At 41.3% G+C, this 14,450-nt stretch overlaps 1 protein-coding gene and 1 pseudogene across 1 annotated transcript; one reads left to right on the top strand and one right to left on the bottom strand.

Annotated features, from left to right (window-relative positions):
• Nucleotides 1–9,213, top strand: LOC142935409 (bile salt-activated lipase-like). Its single transcript, XM_076079777.1, has 11 exons — nt 1–66; nt 1,422–1,569; nt 1,822–1,947; nt 2,029–2,226; nt 2,349–2,479; nt 2,626–2,733; nt 2,856–2,970; nt 3,630–3,816; nt 3,959–4,159; nt 8,528–8,737; nt 8,862–9,213. The coding sequence occupies exons 1-11, from the start codon at nt 1–3 to the stop codon at nt 9,043–9,045; spliced, it is 1,674 nt and encodes a 557-aa protein (XP_075935892.1). The 3' UTR covers nt 9,046–9,213.
• A 1,966-nt stretch (nt 9,214–11,179) lies between these two features.
• On the bottom strand, nt 11,180–11,717 carry LOC142935243 (general transcription factor II-I repeat domain-containing protein 2A-like; annotated as a pseudogene).
• Between the last annotated feature and the right edge of the window lie 2,733 nt (nt 11,718–14,450).

Below are 14,450 nucleotides of genomic sequence, written 5' to 3'. Positions count from 1 at the left end.
ATGATGGTGAAGCTGGGGATTTTGGTAGCTTTTGCCGCGTTTCTGGAGACGATCTCTGCGACCTCCGTAAGTGTGTTTTTCTAGTGTATCTTGTGTAGTGGTTCTCAACTGGTCTGGCTGCGGGACCCACCATCACCCCTTAATGACAAGCCGCGACCCAAATTTTCAACTTCTCAAATGTAGTTAATGAAAAGATGGTGCAGTTTGAACCTGAGCCGAAAGTGTCCTCTGCATTCGTCGTAGTAGGGAGCTCTCTTGTGCAGAGGAATTGTTCCTGTCAGTCCCCGTCCCACACATGTTTCACGCTAACGAGTAAAACTGCTTTGTTTGTTATGTCTGTAGATTCGTCCATTTGTAATGCAAAATTACCACTTGCCTTAATTCGAGCTGTGGTCAGTTGTTTGATGTCATCCGACATGTCTTCAATTCGTCTACTTATAGTGTCATTTGACAGAGGTATAGTTTTCAGTTCATCCGCTGCTGATTGATGTAACACGTCCATGTCCACGGCTGCAGGTAAGTGAGACACTTTTGTGATGTCCTCCGGTCTTGAAGTCGTCTTCGAAAGTACTCAACAGGTTTATCTTTGAGAGAAGGGTGTTTTGTTTCCAAATATTCAGTTTTTACGGCTTTGTGCTTTCTTGTGCCAGAACCTCGCTGCACAAAACACACTGAGGGTTTTGTCCTCAATGTAAGAAAATCCATATCTCATGTAGTCGGTGTCGTACTTGCGCTTCGCTCAATTAGCACATGAAAAAAAACTTTGTGGGTGTTCTTCTATACTGTGAAATGGCGGGTGTCTATTAGCATTACAAGGCATTAGCGCCAAATACTGTTAAGGAGTGTGAATAACGCACTTTTTTTTTTTCTTCAGGCAAAGGCCTGCGACCCACTGAAAATAGGTCCGCAACCGAAAAGTGGGTTGCGACCCACCAGTTGAGAATCACTGATCTAGTGTATCCAAAGAACCGTGTGTTCAAGTGCCCTGTTCAGTATCTGCAAAATAGTGTTTAGTGTGAAAAGAGTTCCTGAAATTGATCTTCTATTCTGAAGAAAGTATAATTATTTGTTCATTTTTCAACCATCAAACACTGATAGATTATATTATATTGGGAAAAGAAAGTCTTCATACGTTTTTGTCACAAGATATTTCTAACCTAGTTATTTGTAATTAGCATTTTTTAAATATATATATATATATATATATATATATATATATATATATATATATATATATATATATATATATATATATATATATATATTTATTTAAACATATTTAATCTTTTTTACAAATCATGCCAAAATTCTGATAACTAAACTGATCATTTTAATCTAAATGGAGCACGCCACACGTGATTTGGTGTAGTTCCGTGTGAAAAACTAAAGTAAATGAAGATGTTTGTGTTTAACTTCTGTAGCTCGGTGTGGTGTACACAGAGGGAGGTATGGTGCAGGGCGAGAACATTCGTCTTGGGTTCCGCCGTCACATGGACGTCTTCAGGGGGATTCCCTTCGCTGACATCCCTGGAAGGTTTGAGAAACCAAAACGTCACCCAGGCTGGGACGGTGGGTTGACTGACAGGACTTCTCACCCACTGGACTTCACACCAATAACTCACCTGATAAATTCACTCCACAAAGATATGTGTGCTCCTTCAGCAATCATAGCCGGAACTCCCGGCAGCCAATTCTGCCACTGTTTCTCTTTTACCTCAAATTTATTGGAAACTGTTTTCTCTTCTAGCTGTCGGGGTAGATGAGCCTAAACTGTTGATGTATGCCTTACCCTGCTCTTACACCGTATGTGTCTCTCGTCAGGTGTTCTGAAGGCCACCGAGTACAGGAAAAGATGCATTCAGGTGAACGTCGTGACGATAATGACCAATACCAGAGGCAGTGAGGACTGTCTTTACCTGAACATCTGGGTTCCTCACGGCCGCTCAGGTAAAGACTGAGAGAAGTCCACAGAGTGTCATCCATATAAGATCCACACTACTACTGGCTCACATTTTCTCTCTCTTCTAGTGTCCACTGGTCTGCCCACTATGGTCTGGATCTACGGGGGAGGCTTCCTTACCGGAGGCTCGATGGGTGCCAACTTCCTGGACAACTATCTGTACAGCGGGCAGGAGATTGCAGACCGAGGAAATGTTATTGTGGTGACGCTGGGATACCGCGTGGGCACCATGGGCTTCCTGAGCACCGGAGAATCTGACCTACCTGGTAGGAGCCGGTTTCTTTTCTTACTAATATGACAGAATTAGAAGATGTTCCCCGCCAATTTTATGTATTGCAGTATTAAAATCAAAGTTCCTTGATTGAGAGAAAAATGTGATACTCGACAGGAAACTATGGTCTGTGGGACCAGCACGCCGCCATCGCCTGGGTGAACAGGAACATCCGCTCGTTCGGAGGAGACCCCGACAACATCACCGTCTTTGGAGAGTCTGCAGGCGGAGTTAGTGTCGGCTTCCAGGTGAGAAGATTTTTTCTTTTTATTATGGGTGTAGATAGATGATGGATTTGAAATTAAAATTAAATTCACAGTTTGTAAATTTGAATCTAGCTTTGTTCAAAAAATAACCAAAAACATTCTGAAATATGTCTTATGACTGCCCACAGACTCTCACTCCCCACAACAAAGGGCTGTTCAAGAGAGCCATCTCCCAGAGCGGCGTAGCCACTTGCTCGTGGGCTATCAACAGGAACCCCCGCAGGTTCGCTGAGGAGGTGCGCAGCGGCTACTCTTGATGTGTTTTAATTTTTGCTGTGCAACACTTTTGTGGAATGGTTAGCGCGGTATGAGTTCAGGGCCGGTAGACAACTCAAGCGAATTTAAACCCTCTCCCCAGGTTGCTCTGAAGGTCGGCTGCCCCACCGATCAGACTATGGCTTCCTGTTTGAAGATGACTGATCCTGTGAAGCTTACGCTGGCTGGCTCTATCAATATTACCAGCTCACCCGATAGTAAGGATTGCACTCCATACAGTCTACTTGACATTTTCATTTTAGACACCTTGTTGCTTTGTACCACAACAATGGAGACATTAAAAAGTCAGCCCCCTTCTTCTGCAATAGTGTAATGGCACTCCACCGGAGAAACTGCGCACTACATATTTATTGTAAATTTAGCTTGATGCATCCAACTCATATTGCAAACATAATAGTAGTAAATGGCAATAATTAACATTTTCTTGAAATCCATTTCAAATGTGCTCTAAATTTGAACGGGAACTTTGCCCCAACACACCGAGCAGACCTCCAACGGCTAGTGGCCTAACGTCTTCTAAAATGTGCACTTATACACACAGCAAAGACTACACCCAATGGCTAACTGACCACCAACATGTGGGTAAATTCTACAGTGCACGCCAGTGTCAAATTTCGAAAGCTGCCCATACTGTGTTGGCTGTTTGACGCCACTAATATCTTTTATTCAAACTAGCAATTTTGAGATGTCGATTGGTGCTTCCATTCCTTTCATATCAAGAGTTTTGGTTTATAAACGTATTTGAAGCATAACAACAGCAGATCTAGCAAATTGGAAATTAGAAATTCCAGTTATGTATGAAACATACAGTTAGAGCTGTATATGGTAGGTCTCTCACTGTATCTGCCTCTGTCAGACCCCATTTTCTTCAACCTGGTCCTGTCTCCTGTGATCGACGGCGACTTCGTGCCAGATGAGCCTTCCAACTTGTTCCACAATGCGGCTGAGATCGACTACATCGCTGGAATCAACGACATGGACGGACACCTCTTCACTGGCTTAGATGTTCCTTCAATCAACCGCCCCCTGGTGGACACCCCTATGTGAGTTTAAGACATGTGATCACTGTGTGAAACATTGACAATTCTACAACGGGTCTACCCGAAGCAGCGTGCTGTACTTTTGTTAGAGTTGTGGTGCTGTGGTGTTTCATCAGACCTCATTTTCAAACCTTCCTGATCTCAGCGAGGACGTGAAGAGGCTCCTGGCTTCATACACTAAGAAGGGCAAGGCTGCTGTGGACCATGCGTACTCCACATACACCTCAACCTGGGGCTCAAACCCCAGCAAGGAGATCATCAAGAAAACCACTGTGGCAATTGGAACAGACTTCATCTTCCTGGTTCCTACTCAGGTCGCCCTCTACCTTCATGCTGCCAACGCCACGTGAGGATAAGATCTTGCTATACAGACGTCGCTGTCAGTTTATTTACAAGCCCTTTTGTTCAACACCTTGCTTTTGAAGTTGGGGATTAAAAAACAGGGTTTAACCTTTTTTTATTTTAAGGGTGGCCATTGAAAATCAATTCAAACAGGCCTTAAAGTGGCCTATGAGTGATTCATCAAAGGGAAAATATTTATCACCTTTGCTAATTTGAGTGAAAAGTTCCTTTAATTTCCTTCAGGTGTTTTCCAAGGCGACTGTGGCTAAGTGGATAGCAGGGCCGTCTTTCAATTAGAGGGTCGGCAGTTCAATCCCCGGCTCCGGCTCTGCTAGTCGCATGTCGATGTGTCCTTGAGCAAGACACTTAACTCCAAAAATTGCTCCCGTAGTTGTGCCTACGGTGTAGGAAATGTGATTAGACTCTGAATTGTAAGTCGCTTTGGATAAAAGCGTCTGCTAAATGACTGTAATGTAATGTTAATCTCAAGTTTCAAAGACAGGTTTCTGTTTTAGGTGTGGATGAAATTCAACCACGCTGTAAAGCAGTAGGCAAAAGTAATGGAGATGTGACAGATTAATTAAAGGTCTAATGCTGGGGTATTCAATTAAATTTCCAAAAGGTCCAGATTGAGAAAATCTCCTCGTGCAAAGGTCCGGAACGTTACAATAATATCTAACTTGCACTATTTAGTGCCATATATATATTCAAGAAACCTAGTAGTAGTAACAACGTCTCTGTGTAGTCAACAACTGTCAAATCAAGTAAAGAAATTACACATCAATTATATTTAAACAATTATTATTCTCAGTTTTCAAATTTAACTGGATGGATTATAAATAATACATAAATAAGTGTTCTTCTCATTTCAAGTAAAATAAGGGCTGGAATAAAGAATAACTGACATAACAGAAAGCTTTTGAAGAATGCGCATCTTCTTCATTCAGGTGTGAAGTGATGTCAATCAAAAAAGCCACAATATTATATTTTTCTCATCTTCTAACGAGAGAAATTTGTGAGCATGGACTTTATCTGTGGTTATTAAACCACTTGTTTCAGCTCTATTCACTCTGATCATATTGGGCTCTTAGCTTTATTTTCTGTGTCTTCATTTCGGATGTGAGAGGGTCGTTCGCTCAATATGAGACATACTGTTTTTAAGCTGCCCGTAGACAGAATGTATCTATATGAGTCTTTCCAGTCTTGGTTAAAGACTCTGGTCTCTCTGAACACTTTTCTCTTTTTGGAGAATGTCAAGTGAATTAATTTCTATTGCACACGCAATTTTTCTCCTGCTCCTCGTACTATTTCCTCATCTCAGCCCCGTGTGTCACATCGCGTGTACATCTCACTCGAGTCGGGAAACTTGTTAGAATACCCATATTTGATTGGCTGAGCTGCATCACGTGATGTGATTTACAACGCATTGGTCGGTGTGTTTCCTGCACCGCTGAACAAGTGCCGTAAATGCTGGAAAAGCTGCGCAGGTTAATTAAAATAGAAGTGCCTCATCAAAATTTTATAATTCTCAATTATCTATCGGTTTTAGGTCCTTGGTTCGGATACAATGGCGTCTGGGTCCGGATCCGGACTGCGGTCCGCCAATTAGTGACCCCTGAGTGTGTAAGATTTAGCAGGATCTATTATCAGAAATGGAATACAGTATTCATAACTATGTTTTTAGTAGTGTATAATCACCTGAAACAGTATCCCAGAACGGACAAACCAAACACTGGCTCGAGAGAGGGCCTTTCACATTTATACGTTACCTGAAGGATGCGTTATAAACAAACAAACAGGACTTTTGTCCAGGACTCCGCTGTTTGTGTCCCGTTGAGTTAACGTTAACCACGCTCTTTTCCTAAACCTTAACGAAATTGTTTTGTTGCCTAAACCTAACTTCCTGTGAAGACAGAAGTTTATTTTGAAAAGACTATGCATGTAGCGAGTGGAAACTGTCGCTCGAGGGGTACCTAGAGCGCCATAGTTTGAAGCGTAGGGCCAATGACAAAGTGTTCGTATTTGATGAGTTGGGAGGGAGAATGTGTTGGAAAAGGAGGGCTGAGTAGAGGAGTATTCAGTTGGTTGCAATCTGCAACCTCAACCTAGACGCCACTGAATCCTACACACTGGACCTTTAGTAGAAAAAGGTTTTTTATTTTATACATTTATTCAGCAGTTTAACTTTTAAACATAATATGGTGACATTTAATCATGGTTTTATTATATTTATTTGATTGCATGATTTAAACACAAATTTAGTTCATTACTTTGAAATGTTTTTTTATGTATCAAGTAATTGATTCACTTTTAATGTACCATGGAAAAGGTTGATGATAATTCTCATAGCACAACTTCCATTAATACAAACCCTGCAGTGTTTTATATTGTAATGTCATGAGAGGTCAATATGGCAGGCTAGGGTGGGGTGGTGTAAGATAATTCATAAAAACAGGCTAAAAAAATCACAAGATCTCCTTCATACCATCTGCTGCTGCTCTTCTTCTTCTTCTTCTTCTTCGAGGTTTATTGGCGGTTGGCAAACAATGAATTAGTGCATTACCAACTGGTATGGAGTGTGGATCAGGATGTCTAATATACAAATTTAAATTCAAAAGGAAAAGAAAAAAGAAACTCTCCTGTCCTTCCTTAATCAGGTGACCCTTTGGACCCGAGAGACCCCCACGGGGGTCTTTTTAGAAAAGTGTATCCTACAGCGTGTCGTAGAAAGCATTTTTCATAAACAAATATAATTAATGCTCCAGACATATTAAATATCGAATTAACGGAAAAAGTCTGATCAACATCATCATACCAGCCATTGTAAACACTGCAAACACAATTATACATGAACTAATATCATATCTAGAAGATTCACCACAATTTTGGCCAAAAATCGACAAACTATGCTCTCTGTATGGATCTCTCATCACGAAGCAGGCAGCGCACATGGCTGATTGATACATCACATAGGGCTGCGTTTCAACGCCGCGACGAACAGCGTCGTCGAAATTACTCTCTTTCAAACCGTTCAAAAGTTCTGGATATATAAGCCAACATCAGCCAGAGGTCAGCAGAAAACAAATTGGGTAAACAAACTTACGTTTTGATGGTTTTGGTGATGAAAAACAGATTTAATCCATCGGAGTTTTGCGCAGCTACTTCCTGCATGTCGTCCTGCATGTCTGTGAGTGAGATCAATGCGCTCCGAGAATGAATGACAAAATGGCAGGCGATTCTGCGAGGTGGACCAATGCATGTACACAGGGGGGTTCGGACAGCATTTCACGATTTTTAGTCAGTAAACAGACCCGGATACTATCAAACACCCCCGCATGGCTCCCGTTGGACTATCCCGCATCCAAAAAGGTGTACCATGAATAAATTGGCCAATCACAGGCCTTACCAGGGTCACATACACACACATTATGAGCCATTTATTGTTATGATTGACAGATATGACACATCATAACTGCTCAAAGTTAATCCAAATGGTGTCAAACTGCTTTATTAGAATTATTGAACACTCTTAGTGATAAGAAAAGTGAATATATAGTTAATATTTAGTTATATAGTATATAAAATTATAATACAGCAATGCAACTGCTGGTTCCGAAAATCAATATTTTGCTTGACTCAGACCATTTATGCTGGCCTGCTTCACTCAATCGAAGTAAAATATGTTGTGGGGACATGTAAAACGTGTTGTGCTATGTCTGTGGCATATTTTTAGGCAAGAATCTGCATTATTAAAAAAACAATTGTTCAATACAAGTGCTTTTCTTCAGGCGAACCTGAAACTTTTTCAATTTGAGCTGTGCCATAAGTGTATCAGTTATTAACCAGTAACATATACACAATATTTACACAATTCAACAGATCTCACAAGTGTTACCTGTATTCTAGCATCAAAATTATTAAAATAGACCTTGTAGTTAGAGCTGTGGACTCTCTTGAGTATGGGTATGCAATTTTCGAGCAGAGGCCTAAAAATAGGGCTGGGGTTCAAAATTAAATACGCACACCTGGGTGAGTGGCGAGGCCTTCTGGGAGCTGTAGTTGTTGCCTCGGCGGCCATCTTGTGGTGTGGCTGCTGATCCTTAAAGGGGAAGTAGCACCCATCTACCACCTGGCTCCTTGTGATGCCACAATATTTAGTGGGTTCACTGCAAAAAGCAGCATCAGGCATCGGTATGGTGAGCTGCAGGGCATGAAATAACTTGCACTACTAGACATCTGTCATTATAAGCAGACTTCTGAGAACCTGCAGAATAATTCTGCTTTGAGAGTGCTAAATTTGATCTTTATTTTTGTAGCCCTCACCTTGGTGTAGTCATTGTCACATCCCTATTCTTTTCTTGTCTCACCGAAGGACCGGTCGCACCTACTCCTACCTATTCTCTGAGCCCAACCGTCTGGGCGGCATTACCTTGCCTTACCCCAGCTGGATGGGAGCCGACCACATCGATGACCTGCAGTACGTGTTTGGAAAGCCTTTCACCACACCTCTGTTGTACTGGCCTCGCTACCGTGACCTCTCTGGCTACATGATCGCCTACTGGACCAACTTCGCCAGAACTGGGTATAATTCTGCAGACACGCGTCATGGGAACTTCATGATATCAAACAAACCTAAGTCAGACACTGAAATAGAAAACTAAAACAGTCTCATTTCAGTTGCCCTTTTTCTCTGATTCTGTCCACAGGGACCCCAACAAAGGAGAGTCGAGCGTGCCCGTTACCTGGCCTAAGTTCACCAGCGATGGACACCAGTTCCTGGAGATCCATTCTAAGATGGACAAGAGCTATGTGGGACAGAAGATGAGAATGCGTTACGTGCATTTCTGGACCAGTGTCCTACCCAACCTTCCCATGACCATCTCAGAATAACAACCTGTGCACCCGCAGTGTGGTCCCATAGATCTGAAGTATCAAATCAGTATTGGTCCATGAAAAAATGAATTGATCACAAACACAATTTACATTTCCTTAGTTTTATTTTGTGTTGCCCTCTTTAAATTCACAACAGGCTATGTACAGTAGTGCTAACCCAATTCACTTTGCATGTATGGAACCTTTTGGCTTCGTTTGTTTGTTGTTGGCTTTTTGGATGATAACAGAAGCTATTAGCCTTCTACTGAATACAATGTTGGTGTTGATCTTAATGTACAAGACGTTAATTGTTGTGCAGAAGTGTGCGTTAACTTCGTAATAAAAAATCAAATCAAAACGGACTAAAAATATGGATCTGTTGATATTCAGGCTGCAGTGCCAATTTGCTTCCAGTTTATCTGCGTTAGCTAGAGCAGGGGCTCTCAACGTTTTTGGGGCCAGGTGCCCCTTGCAGGGGAGAACATTTCCAAGGACCCCTTCTTAATTGTAACACTGATTAGGCATACGCTTACTGCCATTTGTACTCTTGGATTCCATTGGAACTATGTGTACTCTAAAACATTTCCACCTTAATACTTCAGACCTATTTCATGGTGATAAACAGAAACACATTTCAATTTAAATCATGTTACATGAGATGAAATAATCCTTTATTAGTTCCACAGCTGGGAAATTTGCGATGTTATCAAAAGGGTTAAACCTTTAAACAGACGGGTATTTTATCCAAACTGTCATGATCTCAACTGCCACGGACCCAACTCACTACATGGTGAGTGTGGGGGTCAATTTAAGGTGGAAAGTACTTGCTGTTCAATGTATTTTCCCTGACGTAAACCATGAAAGTTCAGTGTACTGCTCCTCAGAGGGGTGTTGCTTTGCAGTAGCTGAATAGAAATATTTAAAAATGGAAAATCTCTGTAGAAATAGATTCCAAAGCTGAAATCTATTGATTTTTGAATTTATAACATTGCTTTAGACCAGGGGTGGGCAATTATTTTTCCCAAGGGGCCACATGAGAAACAGGGACTTTTGTGGAGGGCCACACCAATAGACTGAACTCAATCCTGGTCAATATTATTCCACCTCTTTATAAAAAGCAGTATGTTGTATGGTTTTGATGAGCTGTGAGTGGTAAGAGTAAATGTTATGATCAGTGGTGGAATGTAACTAAGTATATTTGCTTAAGTACTGTATTTATGTACAAATTCAAGGTACTTTACTTGAGTATTTATATTTTATTTAACTTTGTACTTCCACTCCACTACATCTCAGAGGGAAATATTGTACTTTTTACTCCACTACATTTGTCTGACAGCTTTAGTTACTAGTTACTTTGCACATTATAATTTTTCAAACCTTTCCTAACTACCCAAACTGAACAACAGAGTATAAAAGAGTTAAAATGAGCTCCACCTAAAACATCTGCAGCAGGAATAATTCAAACAACATATACATATGTAATATCCATATATAATAGTAAAACACTGACGGGGATCATGTTTTTGCAAAATTAGTACTTGTATTACTATAACTATTACTATACAAATTACCTCTTTCTGTTTTTCAGTTCAGTACGAGAAATCTAGTCTTTGTTGGGCTTGAACAAGTGCACTGAAGTCAGGCTGAATGTGTGAGGTGAGATGTGAAGGACAGCTGAGAGGTGATGTCAGTGAGAGAGGATCTGGATCTGGATTTGTTGAACTTCATCACAGAGAATGCTTGTTCACAGATGTAGGTAGATCCAAAGAGAACCAACATCTTCTGAGCATGCCTCCTCATGTGTTTAAAGTTCTCTTCTTTGAGAGAAGAATAAAAATCCAGCAGTGATACTGACTTAAAGTGCTCTGCAGTACTGCATCAGACTGCAGGTCAATGAGTTGGAGCTGAACATCACTGAGAGCATTATCCACACTGCACGTGAAGGGAGAAGAAATCATGTTTCACTCTCAACTGTTTTGAAGTCTTGAAATGGCCTTGAAAACTCACCATGCAGTGTCCCTAACATGGATGAGTACTTGTGGAGATGTTCAACTGATGGTATGGCTTCTTTCAGGGTGTGCAGGTGGGTGAGAGTGTTACCTGCATCTGGCTTGAAAGAAACTGCAACTTTGTCATGAAAGCCTTCACCAGGCTACATGTCATGTGCAAAGAGGCCCTTGCCTTGCTGTTTGGTATTCAGATCATTCATTAGTGCCGTCACATCAACAGCAAATGCAAAATCTGTCATCCAGTTTACATCAGAGAGCTCTGGGATGTCCTTGCCTTTCTTCTCACACAACTCTTGAATCTCTGCTCTCAGGTCCCGAACTCTTTACTCTTTTAAGCACTTTGCCCAGGCTGAGCCACCTGACAGCTGTGTGGAAGCCTATGTCACTGTGTTCAGTTTCATGCTCCTCCAAGAGTGCAACACACTGTCTGTGATTCAATGCTCTTGCCCTGATGACGTTAACTATTTTAGTTACAACATCAATAACATGGTTAAGTTTGAGCACTGATTTACACAACACATTCTGATGTATAATACAATGCAAAAATACCAAGTTCAGTTCTGGGTTGATTTCAGTCACTTTATCTTGCATCCGCTTTAAAAGTCCGACATTTTTCCCAATCAGATTTTTTGGACAACCATCGGTTGTGACACATGCCAGTTTGTCCCATTTCAGTCCCATGGAAGCTTGTGGAAGCATCTACCTCCGCGAACAAATCACTCCCCGCCGTCGTCCCTTTCATTGACTGCATTGCTGCCAGCTCCTCTGTAATCACGAAGTCTTTCGTTATCCCACGTACAAAGATGAGTAACTGGGCTGTGTCGCGGACATCGCAGCTCTCGTCCAGAGCCAAGGAGAAAAGTTCGAAATTGTCTGCTTTTGTTTTGCAGCTGAAGCTCCAGGTTTCCCTCGATCCTCCTCGTTAAAGTTAGGATTTTATTATCATATACACGAAATTTGACTTCTGCATTCTGCATTTGACCCATCCCTGTATATAGGGAGCAGTGGGCTGCCAATGATAGGCGCCCGGGGAGCCGGGGGTTCAGTGTCTTGCTCAGGGACACTTCGACACGTCCCAGTCGAGGATCGATCCGTTGACCCTGCAGTTACCAGACAACCCTCTTAACCTAGTGAGCCACGGTCGCCTGGAGAGCTGCACATTCTAGAATGTGTCTTTTTTCTGGGGGCATAGTAGTTCAGCAGAGTCCACCAAACACTCTTTGATAAACTCCCCATCAGAGTATAGCTTACTGTTTTTTGCAATTTTGTGGGATATCGCAAAGCTGGTCTTGGCGGCTGCATCCCTGGATGTGTGAAGCTTGGTAAAAAGGCCTTGTTGCTTTTGCAGCTTAGCTAGCAAAGCCTCAGACGTCCGTGTCCGCTCTGCATCAGTCAATTTTTCGTATTTCTCCGCGCGTTTCCTCTCGTAATGACGATTCAAATTGTAATCCTTCAACACTACGACTTGTTCTCCACAAACTAAGCACACAGCTTTACCTTTGACTTCAGTAAAAAACACTTTAAAGTCCATATTTTGTTAAAAATTCTACACTCTGTGTCAGTCCTTCTTTAAAAAAAAAAAAAAAAAAGCTTTTTTTTTTTTTTTGGTGATGTCATTAAATTAAACTATTGTTTCTCACATGGACAAGTTATTTATAACTCTAACATGCTACATATGTGCGTGCGTTCTGGTTTGTATGTTCTCTCCCCCTTCAAATTACAATCCAACAGCCCATCATCATACTTAACGATATAAAGTTGACACTGTCAGGTCCATTCTCCATCCATTGTGTGCGGTCCCTTTAAGAATTAGGATTTGGGAGTGACGCGGATATGAAAGCTAGTTTATCCGTCTTTCCTTTACAAGCAGGACAATTATTTCTCTCTCTTTATTTGAGAAAAGTTCATATTTGTGTTGTCAAATTTCACTATGACCCTGAAATTCTGTCTCTTGTGTTATCATATACTGAATGCAAGCAAAACTACAGAGCAAAATCACACTCTTTCTGATTGAACCAGTCTATGAAGTGTCTTAAACAATAGATATCAGCGCGCAAACATTAGACTCCCCTTGGGGCTAAGCCCCCCCTTTCTTTGAATCCTAGAAACGCCCCTGCGGTCATCCGAGCCCATAAACCATGTAAGGAAATATACCCAGCGCATGCCCTCATTCAGGGGCACTTCATGGACACGTGCTGATCACACATTCACTGCTAACAGTTGCACCGATAAAGCACTTTCCTCTTACCATAGACACAACATGGCCAGGGCAAGACTTTGGCACCTGTAACAACTGAACACTGTGTTTAAAAGCGATATTTTCTCTCCACCCAGCATTGCCAGAATTCCCCAAGAGACGCAGACGCATAGGCCTAAATTCCAAATTCTCAGGGAGAGATCATACGGATGAAGAGGAGCAGGAGCAGGACGACGAGAACAAGGACGATGAAGACGAAGATGAGGAGGATGAGTTTGAGCCGTCGGAGGGCAGCGAAAACGAGATGGAGACAGAAATTCTGGATTACATGTAACAAATCACGGCCAGTTGGATTACATTGATCTTAAATGTGTTAGTATTGAACTTGTTTCTGTAAAAGGTGATGTGTTTGAATTATCTTTTTGACTTAAATGTAAATAAATATTTGAAAGTAGTTTTAGTGGTTTGTGTAAGAACTGTATATTCTTTGTAATTATTTTTTTGGTGGATACACTACACTGGACTATGTCACGGATACCAGTCAACATGCAGTTGTATTTTAAAACCTCCAAATAGCATTTCAAATCATGACACAAGAGATGCACAACATTGTCAAAGTAAATACCTTGTAAATAACATGTGGCGGTCACATCCTGTACATACTGTGGATCCTTTATTTAACGGTCATACGAACTTATTATTCTAAGACAGACTGAGATAAAAGGGAAACACATTGACAAGTGAGAAAACCAATGAGCATTAGAGTAAAAACCCATACAGCATAGTTAATTAAAACTGCTACAAACTACTACTAATCTATTCCCATGTTTCCATCTCGTGATGAAGGTTTTAGAGTCCAGCTCTGCTGCGTTAGGAAAAGCGTCCTACATGAAACAAGAAAAATTGGATTGGCTGCAACTGTGAGACTTTGAGTCCAGTTGGACAGCTGTGTCAACTCAGCAGAGGATACCTTCCTGATACACAATGGAAAGCGTTTGAAAAGGCCATTTTTAGCCAGCAATTTTTTTGAAGTCCCCCACTACCCATCTCGGTAACACTTTATAATAACTACACACTATGAAGCATTAGTTAAGTATGAGTAAACATTTAATTCATCATTTATAAAGCATTGTTCCTACATTAATAATTGATTAGTATGCAGTTCATAACAACAGTTATAAATGTTTTATTCTTGATTAATAAGCTCGTCTATTATG

The sequence above is a fragment of the Anarhichas minor genome, unplaced genomic scaffold (genome assembly GCF_050575085.1).
Source record: "Anarhichas minor isolate MPS153535 unplaced genomic scaffold, ASM5057508v1 ptg000073l, whole genome shotgun sequence".
In the NCBI taxonomy this organism is placed as follows: domain Eukaryota; kingdom Metazoa; phylum Chordata; class Actinopteri; order Perciformes; family Anarhichadidae; genus Anarhichas; species Anarhichas minor.
Note: the sequence above shows the minus strand (reverse complement) of the source record. Positions and strands in the feature narration are given on the sequence as shown.